This window comes from Gekko japonicus, unplaced genomic scaffold (assembly GCF_001447785.1).
Source record: "Gekko japonicus isolate JY-2015 unplaced genomic scaffold, Gekko_japonicus_V1.1 scaffold3962, whole genome shotgun sequence".
In the NCBI taxonomy this organism is placed as follows: domain Eukaryota; kingdom Metazoa; phylum Chordata; class Lepidosauria; order Squamata; family Gekkonidae; genus Gekko; species Gekko japonicus.
In genome coordinates, this window is record NW_015164779.1 from 58,177 (window position 1) to 73,039 (window position 14,863).

Consider the following 14,863-nt stretch of genomic DNA (forward strand, 5'->3'; position numbering starts at 1 on the left):
GGAGGCTACCACAAAATGGCTGCCGCAGGAGGCAGAACCAATCACACAGAGGAAGCCCAAGTGCAAGGGAGAAGAGTGGTAATTTTTTAAAAACACACTGGGCGGGGAAGAAAGAAGAAAACCAACACTAACCTTGCAGCCGCTGCTGCTCAGGGCTCTTCTTGTAGCATTGTTATCCTAATCTGCACAGCCAATCGGAAGCCCTGTTGGACACAGGCCCCACGTGGCCCTACCCACTTGCTTAAAAAACACATGGTGGGTGCCAGGAAAGGTGTCACCGGGTGTCACTGTGCCCGTGGGTGCCACGGTGGGGTCATCCCTGCTGTACACGATGGTCATTCGACCCCTCACTACTGAGGTAAACTCAGAACTTGAAGACAAGCATCCCCAGTCACTTTGGAAGACACAATTGGGAGCGTTTGGAGAGGCATACCTGCTCTGTCACATGACCTCTGTTCACACCTCTTGGTCTCTAAGATGCTTCTAGACTTCGAATCGAGGAATTAAACCAGTCAGGGCGCCTCTGTCAGCATCCCACAGCCAATCCGCCCTCTAAACTGTGGAGTCCAGTGTTTCCTCGAAGCTGAGTGTGAGCTCGCTCACAGTTTTTTAGCCTCCAGCTCACACGTTTTTGTCTCCGCTCAGGAAGGATGGCTCCAGAGCAAACTAATTTAAGCAGGAGCCAAATTGCTCGCTCGCAACTTGAACGCCACTAACTTACAAAGTGGGATTTTTGCTCACAAGACTCCACAGCTTAGAGGGAGCATGGGTGGAGTCTTGTGAGCAAAAATTCTACACTGTGAGCGACTGGCATTAAAATTGTGAGCGAGCGATTTGGCTACTTGCATAAATTAGTTGGCTCCAGAGCCGTCCTGCCTGAGCGAAGACAAAAACGGATTGGCCCAAATAAAAAGGGATTGCCAGGATTTTCTCTCGTTCTGGGTTTTGTGCAGGTCAACCCAGCAATGAGGGGTAGCCGTGTTAGGCTGGCCAGGCAACATTTTTTTTAAAAAAAAGTGTAGTGGTATTTTAAGAACACATGTACATCAGAACAGCCCTGCTGGATCAGACCAATAGTCCATCTGGTGCAGCCTCCTGTCTCACACGGTGGCCAACCAGTTCCTCCGGAGGGCCAACAACAGGGCATAGAGGCTGAGGCCTTCATAAGAACATAAGAAGAGCCCTGCTGGATCAGACCAATGGTCCATCTAGTCCAGCATCCCGTCTCACACGGTGGCCAACCAGTTCCTCCGGAGGGCCAACAACAGGGCATAGAGGCTGAGGCCTTCATAAGAACATAAGAAGAGCCCTGCTGGATCAGACCAATGGTCCATCTAGTCCAGCATCCCGTCTCACACGGTGGCCAACCAGTTCCTCCGGAGGGCCAACAACAGGGCATAGAGGCTGAGGCCTTCATAAGAACATAAGAAGAGCCCTGCTGGATCAGACCAATGGTCCATCTAGTCCAGCATCCCGTCTCACACGGTGGCCAACCAGTTCCTCCGGAGGGCCAACAACAGGGCATAGAGGCTGAGGCCTTCATAAGAACATAAGAAGAGCCCTGCTGGATCAGACCAATGGTCCATCTAGTCCAGCATCCCGTCTCACACGGTGGCCAACCAGTTCCTCCGGAGGGCCAACAACAGGGCATAGAGGCTGAGGCCTTCATAAGAACATAAGAAGAGCCCTGCTGGATCAGACCAATGGTCCATCTAGTCCAGCATCCCGTCTCACACGGTGGCCAACCAGTTCCTCCGGAGGGCCAACAACAGGGCATAGAGGCTGAGGCCTTCATAAGAACATAAGAAGAGCCCTGCTGGATCAGACCAATGGTCCATCTAGTCCAGCATCCCGTCTCACACGGTGGCCAACCAGTTCCTCCGGAGGGCCAACAACAGGGCATAGAGGCTGAGGCCTTCATAAGAACATAAGAAGAGCCCTGCTGGATCAGACCAATGGTCCATCTAGTCCAGCATCCCGTCTCACACGGTGGCCAACCAGTTCCTCCGGAGGGCCAACAACAGGGCATAGAGGCTGAGGCCTTCATAAGAACATAAGAAGAGCCCTGCTGGATCAGACCAATGGTCCATCTAGTCCAGCATCCCGTCTCACACGGTGGCCAACCAGTTCCTCCGGAGGGCCAACAACAGGGCATAGAGGCTGAGGCCTTCATAAGAACATAAGAAGAGCCCTGCTGGATCAGACCAATGGTCCATCTAGTCCAGCATCCCGTCTCACACGGTGGCCAACCAGTTCCTCCGGAGGGCCAACAACAGGGCATAGAGGCTGAGGCCTTCATAAGAACATAAGAAGAGCCCTGCTGGATCAGACCAATGGTCCATCTAGTCCAGCATCCCGTCTCACACGGTGGCCAACCAGTTCCTCCGGAGGGCCAACAACAGGGCATAGAGGCTGAGGCCTTCATAAGAACATAAGAAGAGCCCTGCCTTCCCCTAATAACAGCATCAGAAGAGCCCTGCTAGATCAGACCAGCGGTCCATCCAGTCCAGCATCCTGTCTCACACAGTGACCAACTGGTTCCTCTGGAGGGCCAACAACAAAGCAAAGAGACTGAGGCCTTCCCCTGATGTTGCCTCCTGGCTCTGGGATCCAGAGGCTTAGTGCCTCCGAATGTGGAGGTTCCCCTCAGTCACCATGAATGTAGCCATTGACTGACTTATCCTCCATGAATCTTATCTTACCCCCTTTTAAAGCTGCTTATTCCTGTGGCCATCACTACATCCTCTGGCAGCCCATTCGAGCTTTTAATCACTCTCAGTGTAAAGTAGTATTTCCTTTTGTCCGTCCTGAACCTCCTGCCCATCAGCTTCACTGAATACTCTCGAGTTCTAGTGTTTGGGGAGAGGGAGAAAAAGTTATTTGTCCACTCTCTCCGCCACATACATAATTTTATCGACCCCTATCATGTCGTCATCCCCTTACTTGTCTCTTTTCTCAACTGAAAAGTCCCGGACTCTTCTCCCTTTCCTCCTAGGGAAGGGGGCTCCAACCCCCTTCATCATCTCGGTTGCCCTCCTCTGTACTTTTTCCTGCTCTGCAATGTCCAATGTCGGAGCTGCGGTGGCTCAAGTGGTTAAGATGCTGAACTGCAGGCTGTGGAAGGTCAGTAGTTCAGCAGTTTGAGACCCGGGTTGCCGCATGACGGAGTGAGCTCCCGTCTCTAGTTCCCGCTCCTGCCCACCTAGCAGTTTGAAAGCAAGAAATTGCAAGTAGATAAATAGGCACCACTTCGGTGGGAAGGGAACAGCGTTCCGTGAGCCTTGGTGTTTAGTCATGCCGGCCACATGACCACGGAAACGTCTTCGGACAGCGCTGGCTCTTCGGCTTTGAATCAGAGATGAGCACCGCAACCCTAGAGTTGGACTCGACTGGCTTTCGAGCAAGGGAACCTTTACCTTTTAATGTCCTTTTGGAGATACGTTGACCAGAACTATCCACAGGATTCCAAATGAGGCCGCACCACAGAGCTATACAGGGTCATTAACGACTTAACCACGTTTATTTCAAAATGAGCTTTCAGGAGCACCTACCTGTGGAGCGGAGCTCCGTCTCACGAAAGCTCACCTTGGAAGAAACTTGGTTCGTCTTTCAGGCGCCACTGGATTTTCCGTTTCGTTTAGCAAGCAGATCTTACAAGTATCTTTGTTCAGCTGTGGGCCTCAGCCAACACCCACGCATATTTCTTGAACCCTGCTAGCAGGAATCCTGTTTTTCGTGGGATAACCATGTTAACGCTGTTCTCTATACCCAGCATTCCCTTCACTAATGCCGACAAGATCTGAACCTTACCATGGTTTCAGCATTGGAGTCCTCGGAACTGCTGATCACTATACTGGCGACCTCTGTAAGCACAGGAAGAAGAAAAAGAGAAGATTGGATTTATACCCCGCCCTTCACTCCCCAAAGGTGTCTCAGAGTGGCTTACAAACTCCTTTCCCTGCCCCTCCCCACAACAGACACCCTGCGAGGTAGGTGGGGCTGAGAGAGCTCTGACAGAAACTGCTCTTTTTCAAGAACAGAGAGAGCTCTTGACAGAAACTGTTCTTTTTCAAGAACAGCTCTTATCAGAACTACGGCTTGCCCAAGGTCATCTAGCGAGGTGCGAGTGGAGGAGTGGGGAATCAAACTTGGTTCTCCCAGATTAGAGTCCGCGCACTTAACCACGACACCAAACTGACTCTCTCTGAAGGAAGGAAGGATCTTTGGGGCTGAGAGAGCTCTTGACAGAAACTACTCTTTTTCCAAGAACAGCTCCTGTCAGAACTACGGCTTGCCCAAGGTCATCTAGCCAGGTGCAAGTGGAGGCGTGGGGAATCAAACCCGGTTCTCCCAGATTAGAGTCCGCGCACTTAACCACGACACCAAACTGGTAAAACGTTGCATTCTACTGGATAGTAAGTGTTTCATTCGACTGGAGATCCATCTGCTTATTCGGGGTTGTGGCAGAGACAAGGAGATTCCTGTGGGTTTGTGAGACCACGGAGGCGGGTGCGTGGCTCACCCATTTGGGGCGTGGGCCTTTATACATCTAAGAAATCGCCTGTTCATTATACATCCCCTGGCAAACGTGGGCTCTGTGCCTTCATCCATTTTCTTGGACAGTGCTGGTAGGGTGATGATACGTTCAGGCAGAGCAAACCCAAATGTGTTAATGTGCCTCCAGGGGCTTTGGCGGCAGAAAGTGCCATCAACTTGCTTGTAGCCACCCAGAAGGGTTCTTTTTCATGAAAGAGCTGTTCAGAGGTGGGTTTGCCATTCCCTGCCTCTGCGTAGCAACCCTGGACTTCCTCGGTGGTCTCCCATCCTAGTACTAACCAGGGCCGACCCTGCTCAGCTTCCAAGAGGTTATGAGGTTGAGCTAGCCTGGGCCATCCATGTCAGGCAGACAGAGGTGTTTTGACACTGCCTGCCTCTGCGTAGCAACCCCGCGCTTCCTTGGTGGTCTCCCACCCAAAATACTGACCAGGGCTAACCCTGCTTAGCTTCTGACAACTCACAAGATCAGGCTAGCCTGGGCCGTCCAGATCAGGGCAGAGAAGCAGAGGAGTTTTGCCACTGCCTGCCTCTGCGTAACAACCCCAAGCTTCCTTGGTGGTCTCCCACCCAAATACTGACCGGGACTAACCCTGCTTAGCTTCTGACAACTCACAAGATCAGGCTAGCCTGGGCCGTCCAGATCAGGGCAGAGAAGCAGAGGAGTTTTGCCACTGTCTGCCTCTGCGTAACAACCCCGGGCTTCCTCGGTGGTCTCCCATCCAAATACTGATCAGGGCTGACCCTGCTTAGCTTCAGAGATCTGATGAGACCGGGCTAGCCTGGGGCACCCACGTCAAGGCAAGAGGCAAACAGGGGTGGTTTGCCATTGCCTGCCTCTGCGTAGCAACCCCGAGTCAAGGCCAAGCGACTTTAGCAAGCCCCAAACCTCCTGCTCTTTTGAGACTGAGGACAGCCAAGTCGAACGCTGCTCCCGTTTCCCTTACCCGATTCACAGATCTCCGGGGGAGAATGGTCCGCGTCGCCCGAGCAGATGACGACCCTCCGGTCTCTCTCCGGGGTCATTTCGAAGGCGCACTGGGAGCACGTCGCCACCTCCTGGATGTGCCTGGTGGAGGTTTCTCCTTCCTGGCTCTTGGGAGACTCGTGCTTCAGCGTCTTGGGGGAGGCCTGGATGGATTTCTCGCACAGGTTCAGAGGGCGTTTCCTCGGGGTGGTCATGGAAGGGGTCTAGGAGGGAAGAAGCAAACCGTGGCGCTCATGGAGGGTGACCTGGGCCCTCCGCTCGAGGCAGTGAGCCATGATTTTCTTCCAGACTGAGCTGAAGGCCGCAGTCCGAAATAAGACTGTCTTAAAACGAACTCCTAAAGATCGACAGCGAAGGGGCCAGCCGCAACTCCCTGGGGAGGCTGCTCCATAATGGCAGGGCTCCCACCCAACTAGCCTCTTTGATTCATGGGAGAGTTAGGAGGGCCTCTCCCTGTGCTCATGGGAGGAGACGGTCCATACTTTGTGTACCCGAGGTTATTTATTTGGTTCAATTTCAATCCCTGCCCTTCCCGCAAACGGGCTCAGGGTGGGTTACAACACTGCTTGCAGTACAACAGGGGTCATTTCCTGCAGGAGCGCACAGGAGCGGAGCTCCGGCAGTAAAGAGCCCAGGGGGCGGGCACATGCAACAAGCCCCACCCCCTGCTCCCAGCAGCCCTCAGTCAGAGCAAGAAGCAGACAGGTAAGTTGCAGAGCTCCCCCCCCCCGGCCCCCTGGTCCAAAACAGTCCGGTGGCACCTTTAAGACCAAGTTTTATTTAGGTACAAGCTCTCCCTCCTCTGCGAGGACAGATCTGCACGTTCCCCCCCCCCAATAGCTAGCAATCCAAAACAGTCCAGTAGAGCCTGAGCGGTGGGTGTTGCCTTCTGACACACTTCCGGTGATGTCAGGGTGTGTGTCATATGCAAATGAGTTATGCTAATGAGTTATGCTAATGAGCTCCTGCACCTCTTTTTCTACGAAACGACCCCTGCAGAATAAAATCAGACATTAAAAACTGTAAAACCATAACCCCTAAAACAACGTTCAAATGACTTCAAACTGTTTCCATGGTGTCCCGATATTATTAGGTTAAGGTTACAAGCGGAAAGAAGAGGAGGAGGAGATTGGATTTATACCCCACCCTTCACGACCTGAAGGAGTCTCAGAGCGGCTTACACTCTCGTTTCCCTTCCCCTCCCCACAACAGACACCCTGTGAGTAGCTGGGGCTGAGAGAGCTTTCTGGAGAACTGCCCTCGAGAGAATAGCTCTGAGAGAACTTGTGACGGACCCAAGGTCACACCAGCAGCTGCATGTCGAGGAGCGGGGAATCAACCCCGGTTCTCCCAGATTAGACTCCACGCTCCGCACCACTACACCAAACGGGCTCTCCAGGGCTAAATCTCATAGAGGAATTCCAGATGTTAGATACCCTAACTTCGGCTAAACCACGGCGGGTTGTTGTTCGGAGTCCTCGAAAATTGAAGACCTTGTAATAGATGATAACAGATGGTAACCGGACGGTAACAGGAAGGGCCAGATGATATTTGATGGCCGCTGCCCCTGCCAAAAGCCTTACAGGCCTTGTGGAACTGTCCACCATGAGTGGCTATTAGTCACAAGGTATAGGTAGGAACTCTCGGTCTGGGGCAAGGGATGCTCCATATTCTTGGTGCTTGGGGGAGGGGCAACAGTGGGGAGGGCTTCTACTGTCCTGGCCCCGCTGGCAGACCGCCTGATGGCACCTGGGTTTTGGCCACTGTGTGACCCAGAGCGAAGGACTGGACGGGCCACAGGCCTGATCCAACACGGCTTCTCTCACGTCCCTGTGAACGGCTCAGGAGACACAGAAACAATACCACCCACGAGGAACTTACGAATCCATAAGGACTCTTTTCAATGCTGAGGGTATACGTGGGCATCTGCGACCCCTGGGCCTTGGGGTGGTTAATCTCATTACGTGGAGCTTCCTGTATGCAAAAAAGAAGCAGAAGCGGAAATTAAAACAGCTTCGAGTCCCAAGAGAGACCGACAGACGGTTGAACTCGGCTCCTTTTGACGACGAACCAGAAGCCGAAGGTAATCAAGGAAGTGAGCGCTGATCCTAATCTAAGTGGTGGTGGTGGAGGGGGAGGATAGGTGCCCAAATTTCCATGGTTACCCCCACACACACCCTGTGCTATGGCCCTGGCCCATATCTTCCCTTCCTTCAACATGGATGTTCCTATTTATTCATTAATACCCTGCCTTTCTTCCAGGTGGGAACCCAAAGTGACTTTCACTTTTCTCCTCTTCCCCTTTAGCCTCACAACAACCTTGTGAGGCCGGCTAGGCCGACTGTGTGTGATTGGCTCAATTGCACCCGGCAAGCTTCCATGGCACAGAAGGGATTCGAACCCGAGTCTCCCAGATTCTAGTCCGACCCTCTGAAACTACTCTATGGTCTCTATGGTGTTCTCTATGGTGGGAAAGAAAGTTACTTTCCCCCCCCCCATGGTGCTGTTAGTGGCTCTCGGGGGGAGGGGGTTTGAGGGAGAGGCTCCAAATTTTCAGGGTAGCTTCGGGAGCCTCTCCCCACATAAACCCCCATGTCCCAAAGCAATTGGACCAGTGCGCTCAATTCTACGGGCACCCAACCAGGTTACCCCCATTCCCTCCATTGTTTCCAATGGGGAAGCCCATCCAGCAGCACTTAAGGCAGGCAAGCAGGCAGCACCCAGCAGTCAGACTCTCCCAGAGCATCTCCAGGAAAGTGAACTGTCTTGGGAGGTGCCTGTTTGCCATGAGAACAAGTGGCACACTCCAGAACAAGTGGCACTGTGGCACTGCAAGCATGCCACAGTGCCACACAGAAACCCCAAAAGACCCACAGGAACAACATTTATACAGGCCCTGTCCTCAGTCCAAACTACCCTGCGAGTTTGGAGCCTCTCCCTCAAACCCCCTCCCCTCCATCCCCCAGAATATACCCCATGTTTTCGCCATTGACTTCAATGGCCCGTAGGATATAATGGGGCCGAATTGCCGCCGAATTTCGGTGGCAATTCAGCGGCAAGCCGATTTAGATCAGGTAATCTGAATCGGCCCGCAGCAGCCCAAAAGGGGCCTGAATGAGCCATCCCTACCCCTGGCTTTGGACTTGGCTCTGTGTTCCTGGCTCCTGACCCCGGCTTGGCTTTGGACTACGTTTCTGGTTGGTGATCTGGACTTTGCTATGTGTTTCTGGCTCCTGACCCTGGCTTGGCTTTTTGGACTTCGCACTGTCTTCTTGGCTCCTGGCCTTGGCTTGTTCTGGACTCCCTTTGATTGGTACCCCAAGCCCATGACACCTTCCACATCCCCTCCCACAACCTTACCGTGTTGAGTGCAACAGAAGTAGAAGGCACATGGCTAGCAACAGCAGGATCTACGGGAAGAAAAGAATGTGTAAAATTGATTTATATATTTGACAGGAAACAGCTCTCCAGGATCTCATAAGAACATGAGACAGACTGTTAGTCTGATCCAGCAGGGCTATTCTGATGTTTTTATCAGGGGAAACCTTGGCCTCTATGTTGTGTTGTTGGCCCTCCAGAGGAACTGGTTGGCCCCTGTGTGAGACAGGAGGCTGGACTAGATGGACCACTGGTCTGATCCAGCCGGGCTCTTCTGGTGTTCTTATGAAAGCCTCAGCCTCTCTGCCCTGTCGTTGGCCCTCCAGAGGAACTGGTTGGCCCCTGTGTGAGACAGGAGGCTGGACTAGATGGACCACTGGTCTGATCCAGCCGGGCTCTTCTGGTGTTCTTATGAAAGCCTCAGCCTCTCTGCCCTGTCGTTGGCCCTCCAGAGGAACTGGTTGGCCACTGTATGTCAGGATGCTGGACTAGATGCACCACTGGTCAGAGCCAGCAGGGGCTCTTCTTATGTTCTAAAGAAGGCCTCAACCTCTATGCCCTGTTGTTGGCCCTCTGGAGGAACTGGTTGGCCACTGTGTGAGACAGGATGCTGGACTAGATGGACCACTGGTCTGATCCAGTGGGGCTCTTCTGATGTTCCTAAGAAGTCCCCAGAGCAGGCCAGAAGGCCTGACACCAGGCAATGCCTCACCTTTCTGTCCCATCACTTTCTTACAGAGAGCTTGGAGCTGGTCTTTGACCTCCGCAAAGTTCCTCGTCTGGACCCTCAGCCCTGCCATCGGCACTCGCTCCTTCTTGAGCTCGTCCAACGACTCTCTGATGAACGGGTACATGTCCATCACCACCTGGTCGGAGGCAAAGCTGACCATCTTCTCCACCAGCTGCGTTCCGGTCTTCATCCGGTGGAGCGCACTCTCCATGGCCTGCAGTTTCGCCTGGGTGTCCTGACGTTCTTTGTGGAGCTGCTTGTCCACCTCGTCCAAGAGCTGGTCCCCCTTCTCGCGGATCTGACGGACCATCTCCTCCACCTTCTCCTCGATCAGCGCCCGGGTTTCATTCCGCACCGACTCCATCTCCTGCACCCTCTGCTGGAGGTCGCCGTGGGTCTGCCCGTAACACTGCTCCTTCTCCCATAGTTCCTGGCTCATCCCGTTTAGCTCTTCTTTCCTCTGCTCGATTTCCTTGCTGATGTCGCAGTAGGAGTGTTTGTTGCAGGGCGCCAGCAGGGCGCAGGAGCAACACAGCGGCTTCCGGCACTGGCAACAATAGAGACTGTCGAGACAAAAGACAGGGCCAAATGCAAACGCGTTGGCGTCCCAGTTTTGCACTCCTAGTCCTATGGCGGGGATCCACAAAGTGGTGCCTGTGGGCGTGTCCACTGACACCTTTTCTGGAACACGCCAAATGTTTTTGGGGAGTGGGCGGGGCCAGGTTAGGGCTTTTGCCCAGCAAGGCATCAGGCTGACTATTGGGGATCCCTATCGGCTGTGCACATTTTTCAAAATTATTTATTTTACTTCTATACCGCCCTCCCCCCAATGGGGCTCAGGGCAGTTTACAACCGTTTATAAACACAATTCAATAAATGCAAATCTCTCTCTCTCTCTCTCTCTATTTATTTATTCTTTGGATTTGTATCCCGCCCTCCCCAAAGGCTCAGGGCGGCTAACAAGGGCATAAAATGCCAGATTATAACAATAAAACAATATAAAATACAATAATACAGAGTACTACAGTTAATTAAAATTAGTAAGAATAAAATCAGTGCTCCATACTCACTCTGAATCATACAACCAAGGTGGCATTCTAAAGATCTTATAACTGAACAACAACAGCAATATATGTCCCCACAACCCTGTCATCCGCTAGGGACGACCTGCACCCCCGATGATACACACACACACACACATTAGGAATGCCCGTTGTGGAAATAAATACGAGCTCCAGAAGGAGGCTCCAGGAGAGTACAAGGCCTTGGGCACTCAGCATCAATATGCTGTGGCGACCTCAGCAGGGTATAATGACACTGAGTCCATCATTTTCTCCAGAGGAACAGATCTCTGCTACCTGAAGAGCAGTTGTAATTTTGAGTGATCTCCAGCTATCACCTGGAGATTGGCAACAATTGTTACCCAGGAGGAGATGGCTGGTTTGGAGGGTGGAGTCTATGGCATTGTGCCTGTCTGAGGTCCCAGCCCCCTCAAACCTCACTCTCTCCAGGTTCCATCCCTCAAATCTCCAGGAATTTCCCACCTGGATTTGGCAACCCTATCTCCATCCCAGCCAATCATCAACCTAGCTTTATTTCCCTCTCACTCTTCAGCTTCCCCCACACACCTGCAGTCTCTACCATGCTCTGAAACCCTGACTGCCACGTCACATTGGCTGTCATGGGGGGCAGCTCAGCAGGATATAAGGGCACAGAGTACCCCATTTTCTCCAGGGGAACTGATCTCTGCCATCTGGAGAGCAGTTGTAATTCTGAGTGATCTCCAGCCCTCACCTGGAGATTGGCAACAATGGTTTCACAGGAGGAAAAGTAGTCTTTCTCTGCAATGGGGACCAAAGCAGCTTACATCATTCTCCTCTCCCCCTTTTGACTTGCACAACAACCCTGTGAGGTAGGTTAGGCTGAAGGTCTGTGACTGGTCCAAAATCACCCACTCAGAGTCTACAGCAAGAACTTGGGTCTAGCAGACCCTGCTCTGAAGCACTATGCCTAGGGTAGCCAACCTCCAGGTGGAGCCTGAAGATCACCAAGTATCACAACTGAACTCCAGACAACAGATCTCTCCCACCTGGAGAAAATAACTGCTTTGGAAGGTTGGCTCTATGGCATTGTTCAGCTGAGGCCTCTCCCCTCCCCAAACCCTGGCTTCCATAGACTCTACCATAAAATCTCCAGGAATCTCCCTACCTGGAGCTGACAACCCTAGTCAGGACTGTCCCCAATGAGTTTTCTCCCAAAGGCCAAAACAGGTGTGGAAAGGGCCTTTTACTGACAGAACCAAGCTTGGTTGCCTAGCAACAGGCAATGAGGGGAAAGTAGGGTTGACAGCTCTGAGTAGGGAAATACTTGGAGATTTGGGGGGTGGATCCTGTGGAAGGCAGCGTTGGGGGGGGCGGAAAGATTCAGAAAAAAAAATTTAGCAGGAATTTCCCAACCTGGAGCAGGCAATCCTAGTCAGGGCTGGTCCCAATGAATTCCTCACAAAGGCCTGTCTTTTTACTGACAGAACCAAGCTTGGTTGCCTACCAACAGCCACTGAGGAAAAAGTTAGTCCCACAGAGGAGCCAAGCGGGAGAAGTGTCTTCATCAAGAGAGACAGCCGTTTGCCAGTTATTCTGACAGGGAATAGTGACTGAAGTGGGAGTGGGCGGGGAAGAGGAGCCGACCCAGCACCTGGCCGATGGCACGCGAATATTCTTGAAGCTTCTGAGTGACACGTCATGGAACCAACTGATTTAGGAGCATGTGGAATGTTCAGAAAGTGTCACCCCACTACTCAATTATATATAAGGAAATATATAGATATATATCTACAGCCACTGCCATCGCAACACAAGGATCTGCTCTCTGTTACTGAAGTGAAGCCGTGGCAGCCATTTTGTGGCACCTGTTTTCTCGCTGCGCCCACCATGCCGTGTCAGAATTCCAAATCTGCCCCTACCCACAAGCTTAATTTGGGCAGGAATGTAAGATACACACTAGATGTTAACACTGCATACAAAATTTCTATGAGGTTATTCATGTTTTATGATAAAATAGATAAGATCAATGGGATAAAAACGATAGCAGATTATGAGAAAATGGTAGAATAAATCGAGTAGCTTGTTAGAGCAGTTCTTTCAGCTACCCTGTATCTTCTTTTTATATACACGGTGTATTTTAATCAAGGATTGTCCTTAATATCAGCAAAGTTGCCGTCTGTATTGTGCTTTTGTAATCATACTTTTTATTCCTTTTCCCATACTGCTTTTCTTTATCCTGTATTCCCTTTAAAGGTTAACATAATTTTTTTAAAGATGCACACTAGGAAAATTGATGGGAGGGGGAAAATATATATCTATATATCTAATAGCCAAGGTGCCCCTCGCATGTGGATATCTAAATCCGCACATCGGGGGCAGGGAGATTTTCCTGCATATTTGGGGCAATCCCCAGATGTGCAGAAAAATCTAAAAAGTTGAAAAACGTATACGGGGGATATTTAAATCATCCCCAAAGTACAAGAGCGTTCCCTGCGCATGTGCAGAGAACGCCCCGGCAACTGTCCCACTGCCGCCGCTGAGGCAGAAGGGGGTGGGAGAAGGCTTGGCGGGCCGGCAGCTGTGAGCTGCTCAGGCCTCGCTGCTGCCACTGCCGGGGCAGGAGGGGAAAAAGAGAAGACCTGGCAGACCAAACTCAGGCCTCGCCGGGGAGGGAGAAGGCCTGGCGGCTGGGAGCTGCGTGGGCCTCGCTGCTGCTGCTGCTGGGGGGGGGAGAGAAGGCTTGGCGGGTGCCGGGGGAGGAGGGAGAAGGCTTGGTGGGTCCAGCAGCTGGGAGATGTGCGGGCCTCGCCGTTGGTGCCAGGGGGGCAAGGGAGAAGACTCACCTACGGTTGCTTCCTCCTCCACCACGTGGAGCTCCCCCCCGCGTGAGTATCGCGGGTCCCTCTTCTTGTATATATATATATACACACACACACACACATGCATGCAGCTGCTGCCACCACAGCACAAGGATCTGCCCTCTGTTACTGAAGTGAAGCTGTGGCAGCCATTTTGTGGCTGCCTCCCATTCCTGCAGCAGCCATTTTGTGGCACCCATTTTGTTGCTGTGCCCACCATGCTGTGTCAGAATTCCAAATATAAGTAATATAGAGAAGACCTCCCAGTTGATACAAGATCAGAGTTATAGAAACTACCAGGGAAACGTTTTGTATATAATGCAGTCGATACTCTATTGAAATGTTATACAAAGTGTAAATTAATTTTTAAAGTGCTTAATTCATAAATTTATAAAGCGCCACCTATTAATTCAGACATAAGAATCTCAATCTTATAAACCGATCACCACACATTAAGAGAATCACAACACATCAATCAATTAACAAAGCGTCCGGCTTGATTCTTCGTTTCGCTCCTAAACTGCCTCAGAAGTAAATTCTCTTATCATTTTGCATTTAGGTGAGTGTCCTCTCTTTTATTTTCCAAGGGTTTTTTTTTCCTGCTTATCAAAGCTTATGTTCCAAATAGGAAACAACTTTCATATCAGGCTCCAGTCCAGTCTGCTGCATGCTATGAAATGCTAGAATGCCTTAACATTTTAGTGAGATGTACAGCTAGACATACAGAAAACATAGCTGGAGCACACACTAAAATGTTAATAGGTGGCATTTTATAAATTTATGAATTACGCACTTTAAAAATTAATTTACACTTTGTATAAAATTTCAATACAGGATCTCCCACTAATCTGGGAGAACCGGGTTTGAGCGCCCACTCCTCCACTTGCACCTGCTGATGTGACCCTGGGTCAGTCACAAGCTCTGACACAGCTGTCCTTGAAGAAGAGCCCTTTGGGTCAGAGCTCTCTCAGCCCCACCCACCTCACAGGGTGTCTGTTGTGGGGAGGGGAAGGAGTTTGTAAGCTGCTCTGAGACTCCAAGTGAAGGGCGGGGTATGAATCCAATCTCTTCTTCATCTTCTATAACTCAGAATTCCAAATATGCCCCTGCCCACAAGCTCAAAAAGGTTTGTACGGATCAAGCCCTTGAGATCTTATCGAATCTTACAGAGAGAGGAAAAGGAAGAGGAGGAGGAAGAAGAGGAAGAGGAAGGAGAAGGGGAGATTGGATGTATACCCCGCCCTTCACTTGGAGTCTCAGAGCGGATTACAATCTCCTTTCCCTTCCCCTCCCCACAACAGACACCCTGTGA

At 51.4% G+C, this 14,863-nt stretch overlaps 1 protein-coding gene across 1 annotated transcript in view; it reads right to left on the bottom strand.

Annotated features, from left to right (window-relative positions):
* The window catches only part of LOC107109157 (protein PML-like), a 44,433-nt gene that overhangs the window by 17,337 nt on the left and 12,233 nt on the right, over positions 1–14,863 (bottom strand). The window contains exons 3-7 of the mRNA XM_015409732.1: positions 9,633–10,213; positions 8,903–8,952; positions 7,424–7,516; positions 5,502–5,745; positions 3,811–3,863 (exon numbers count right to left, since the gene is read on the bottom strand). Coding sequence (XP_015265218.1) covers positions 3,811–3,863; positions 5,502–5,745; positions 7,424–7,516; positions 8,903–8,952; positions 9,633–10,213 — 1,021 coding nt within the window. The remainder of the gene's footprint in view (positions 1–3,810; positions 3,864–5,501; positions 5,746–7,423; positions 7,517–8,902; positions 8,953–9,632; positions 10,214–14,863) is intronic.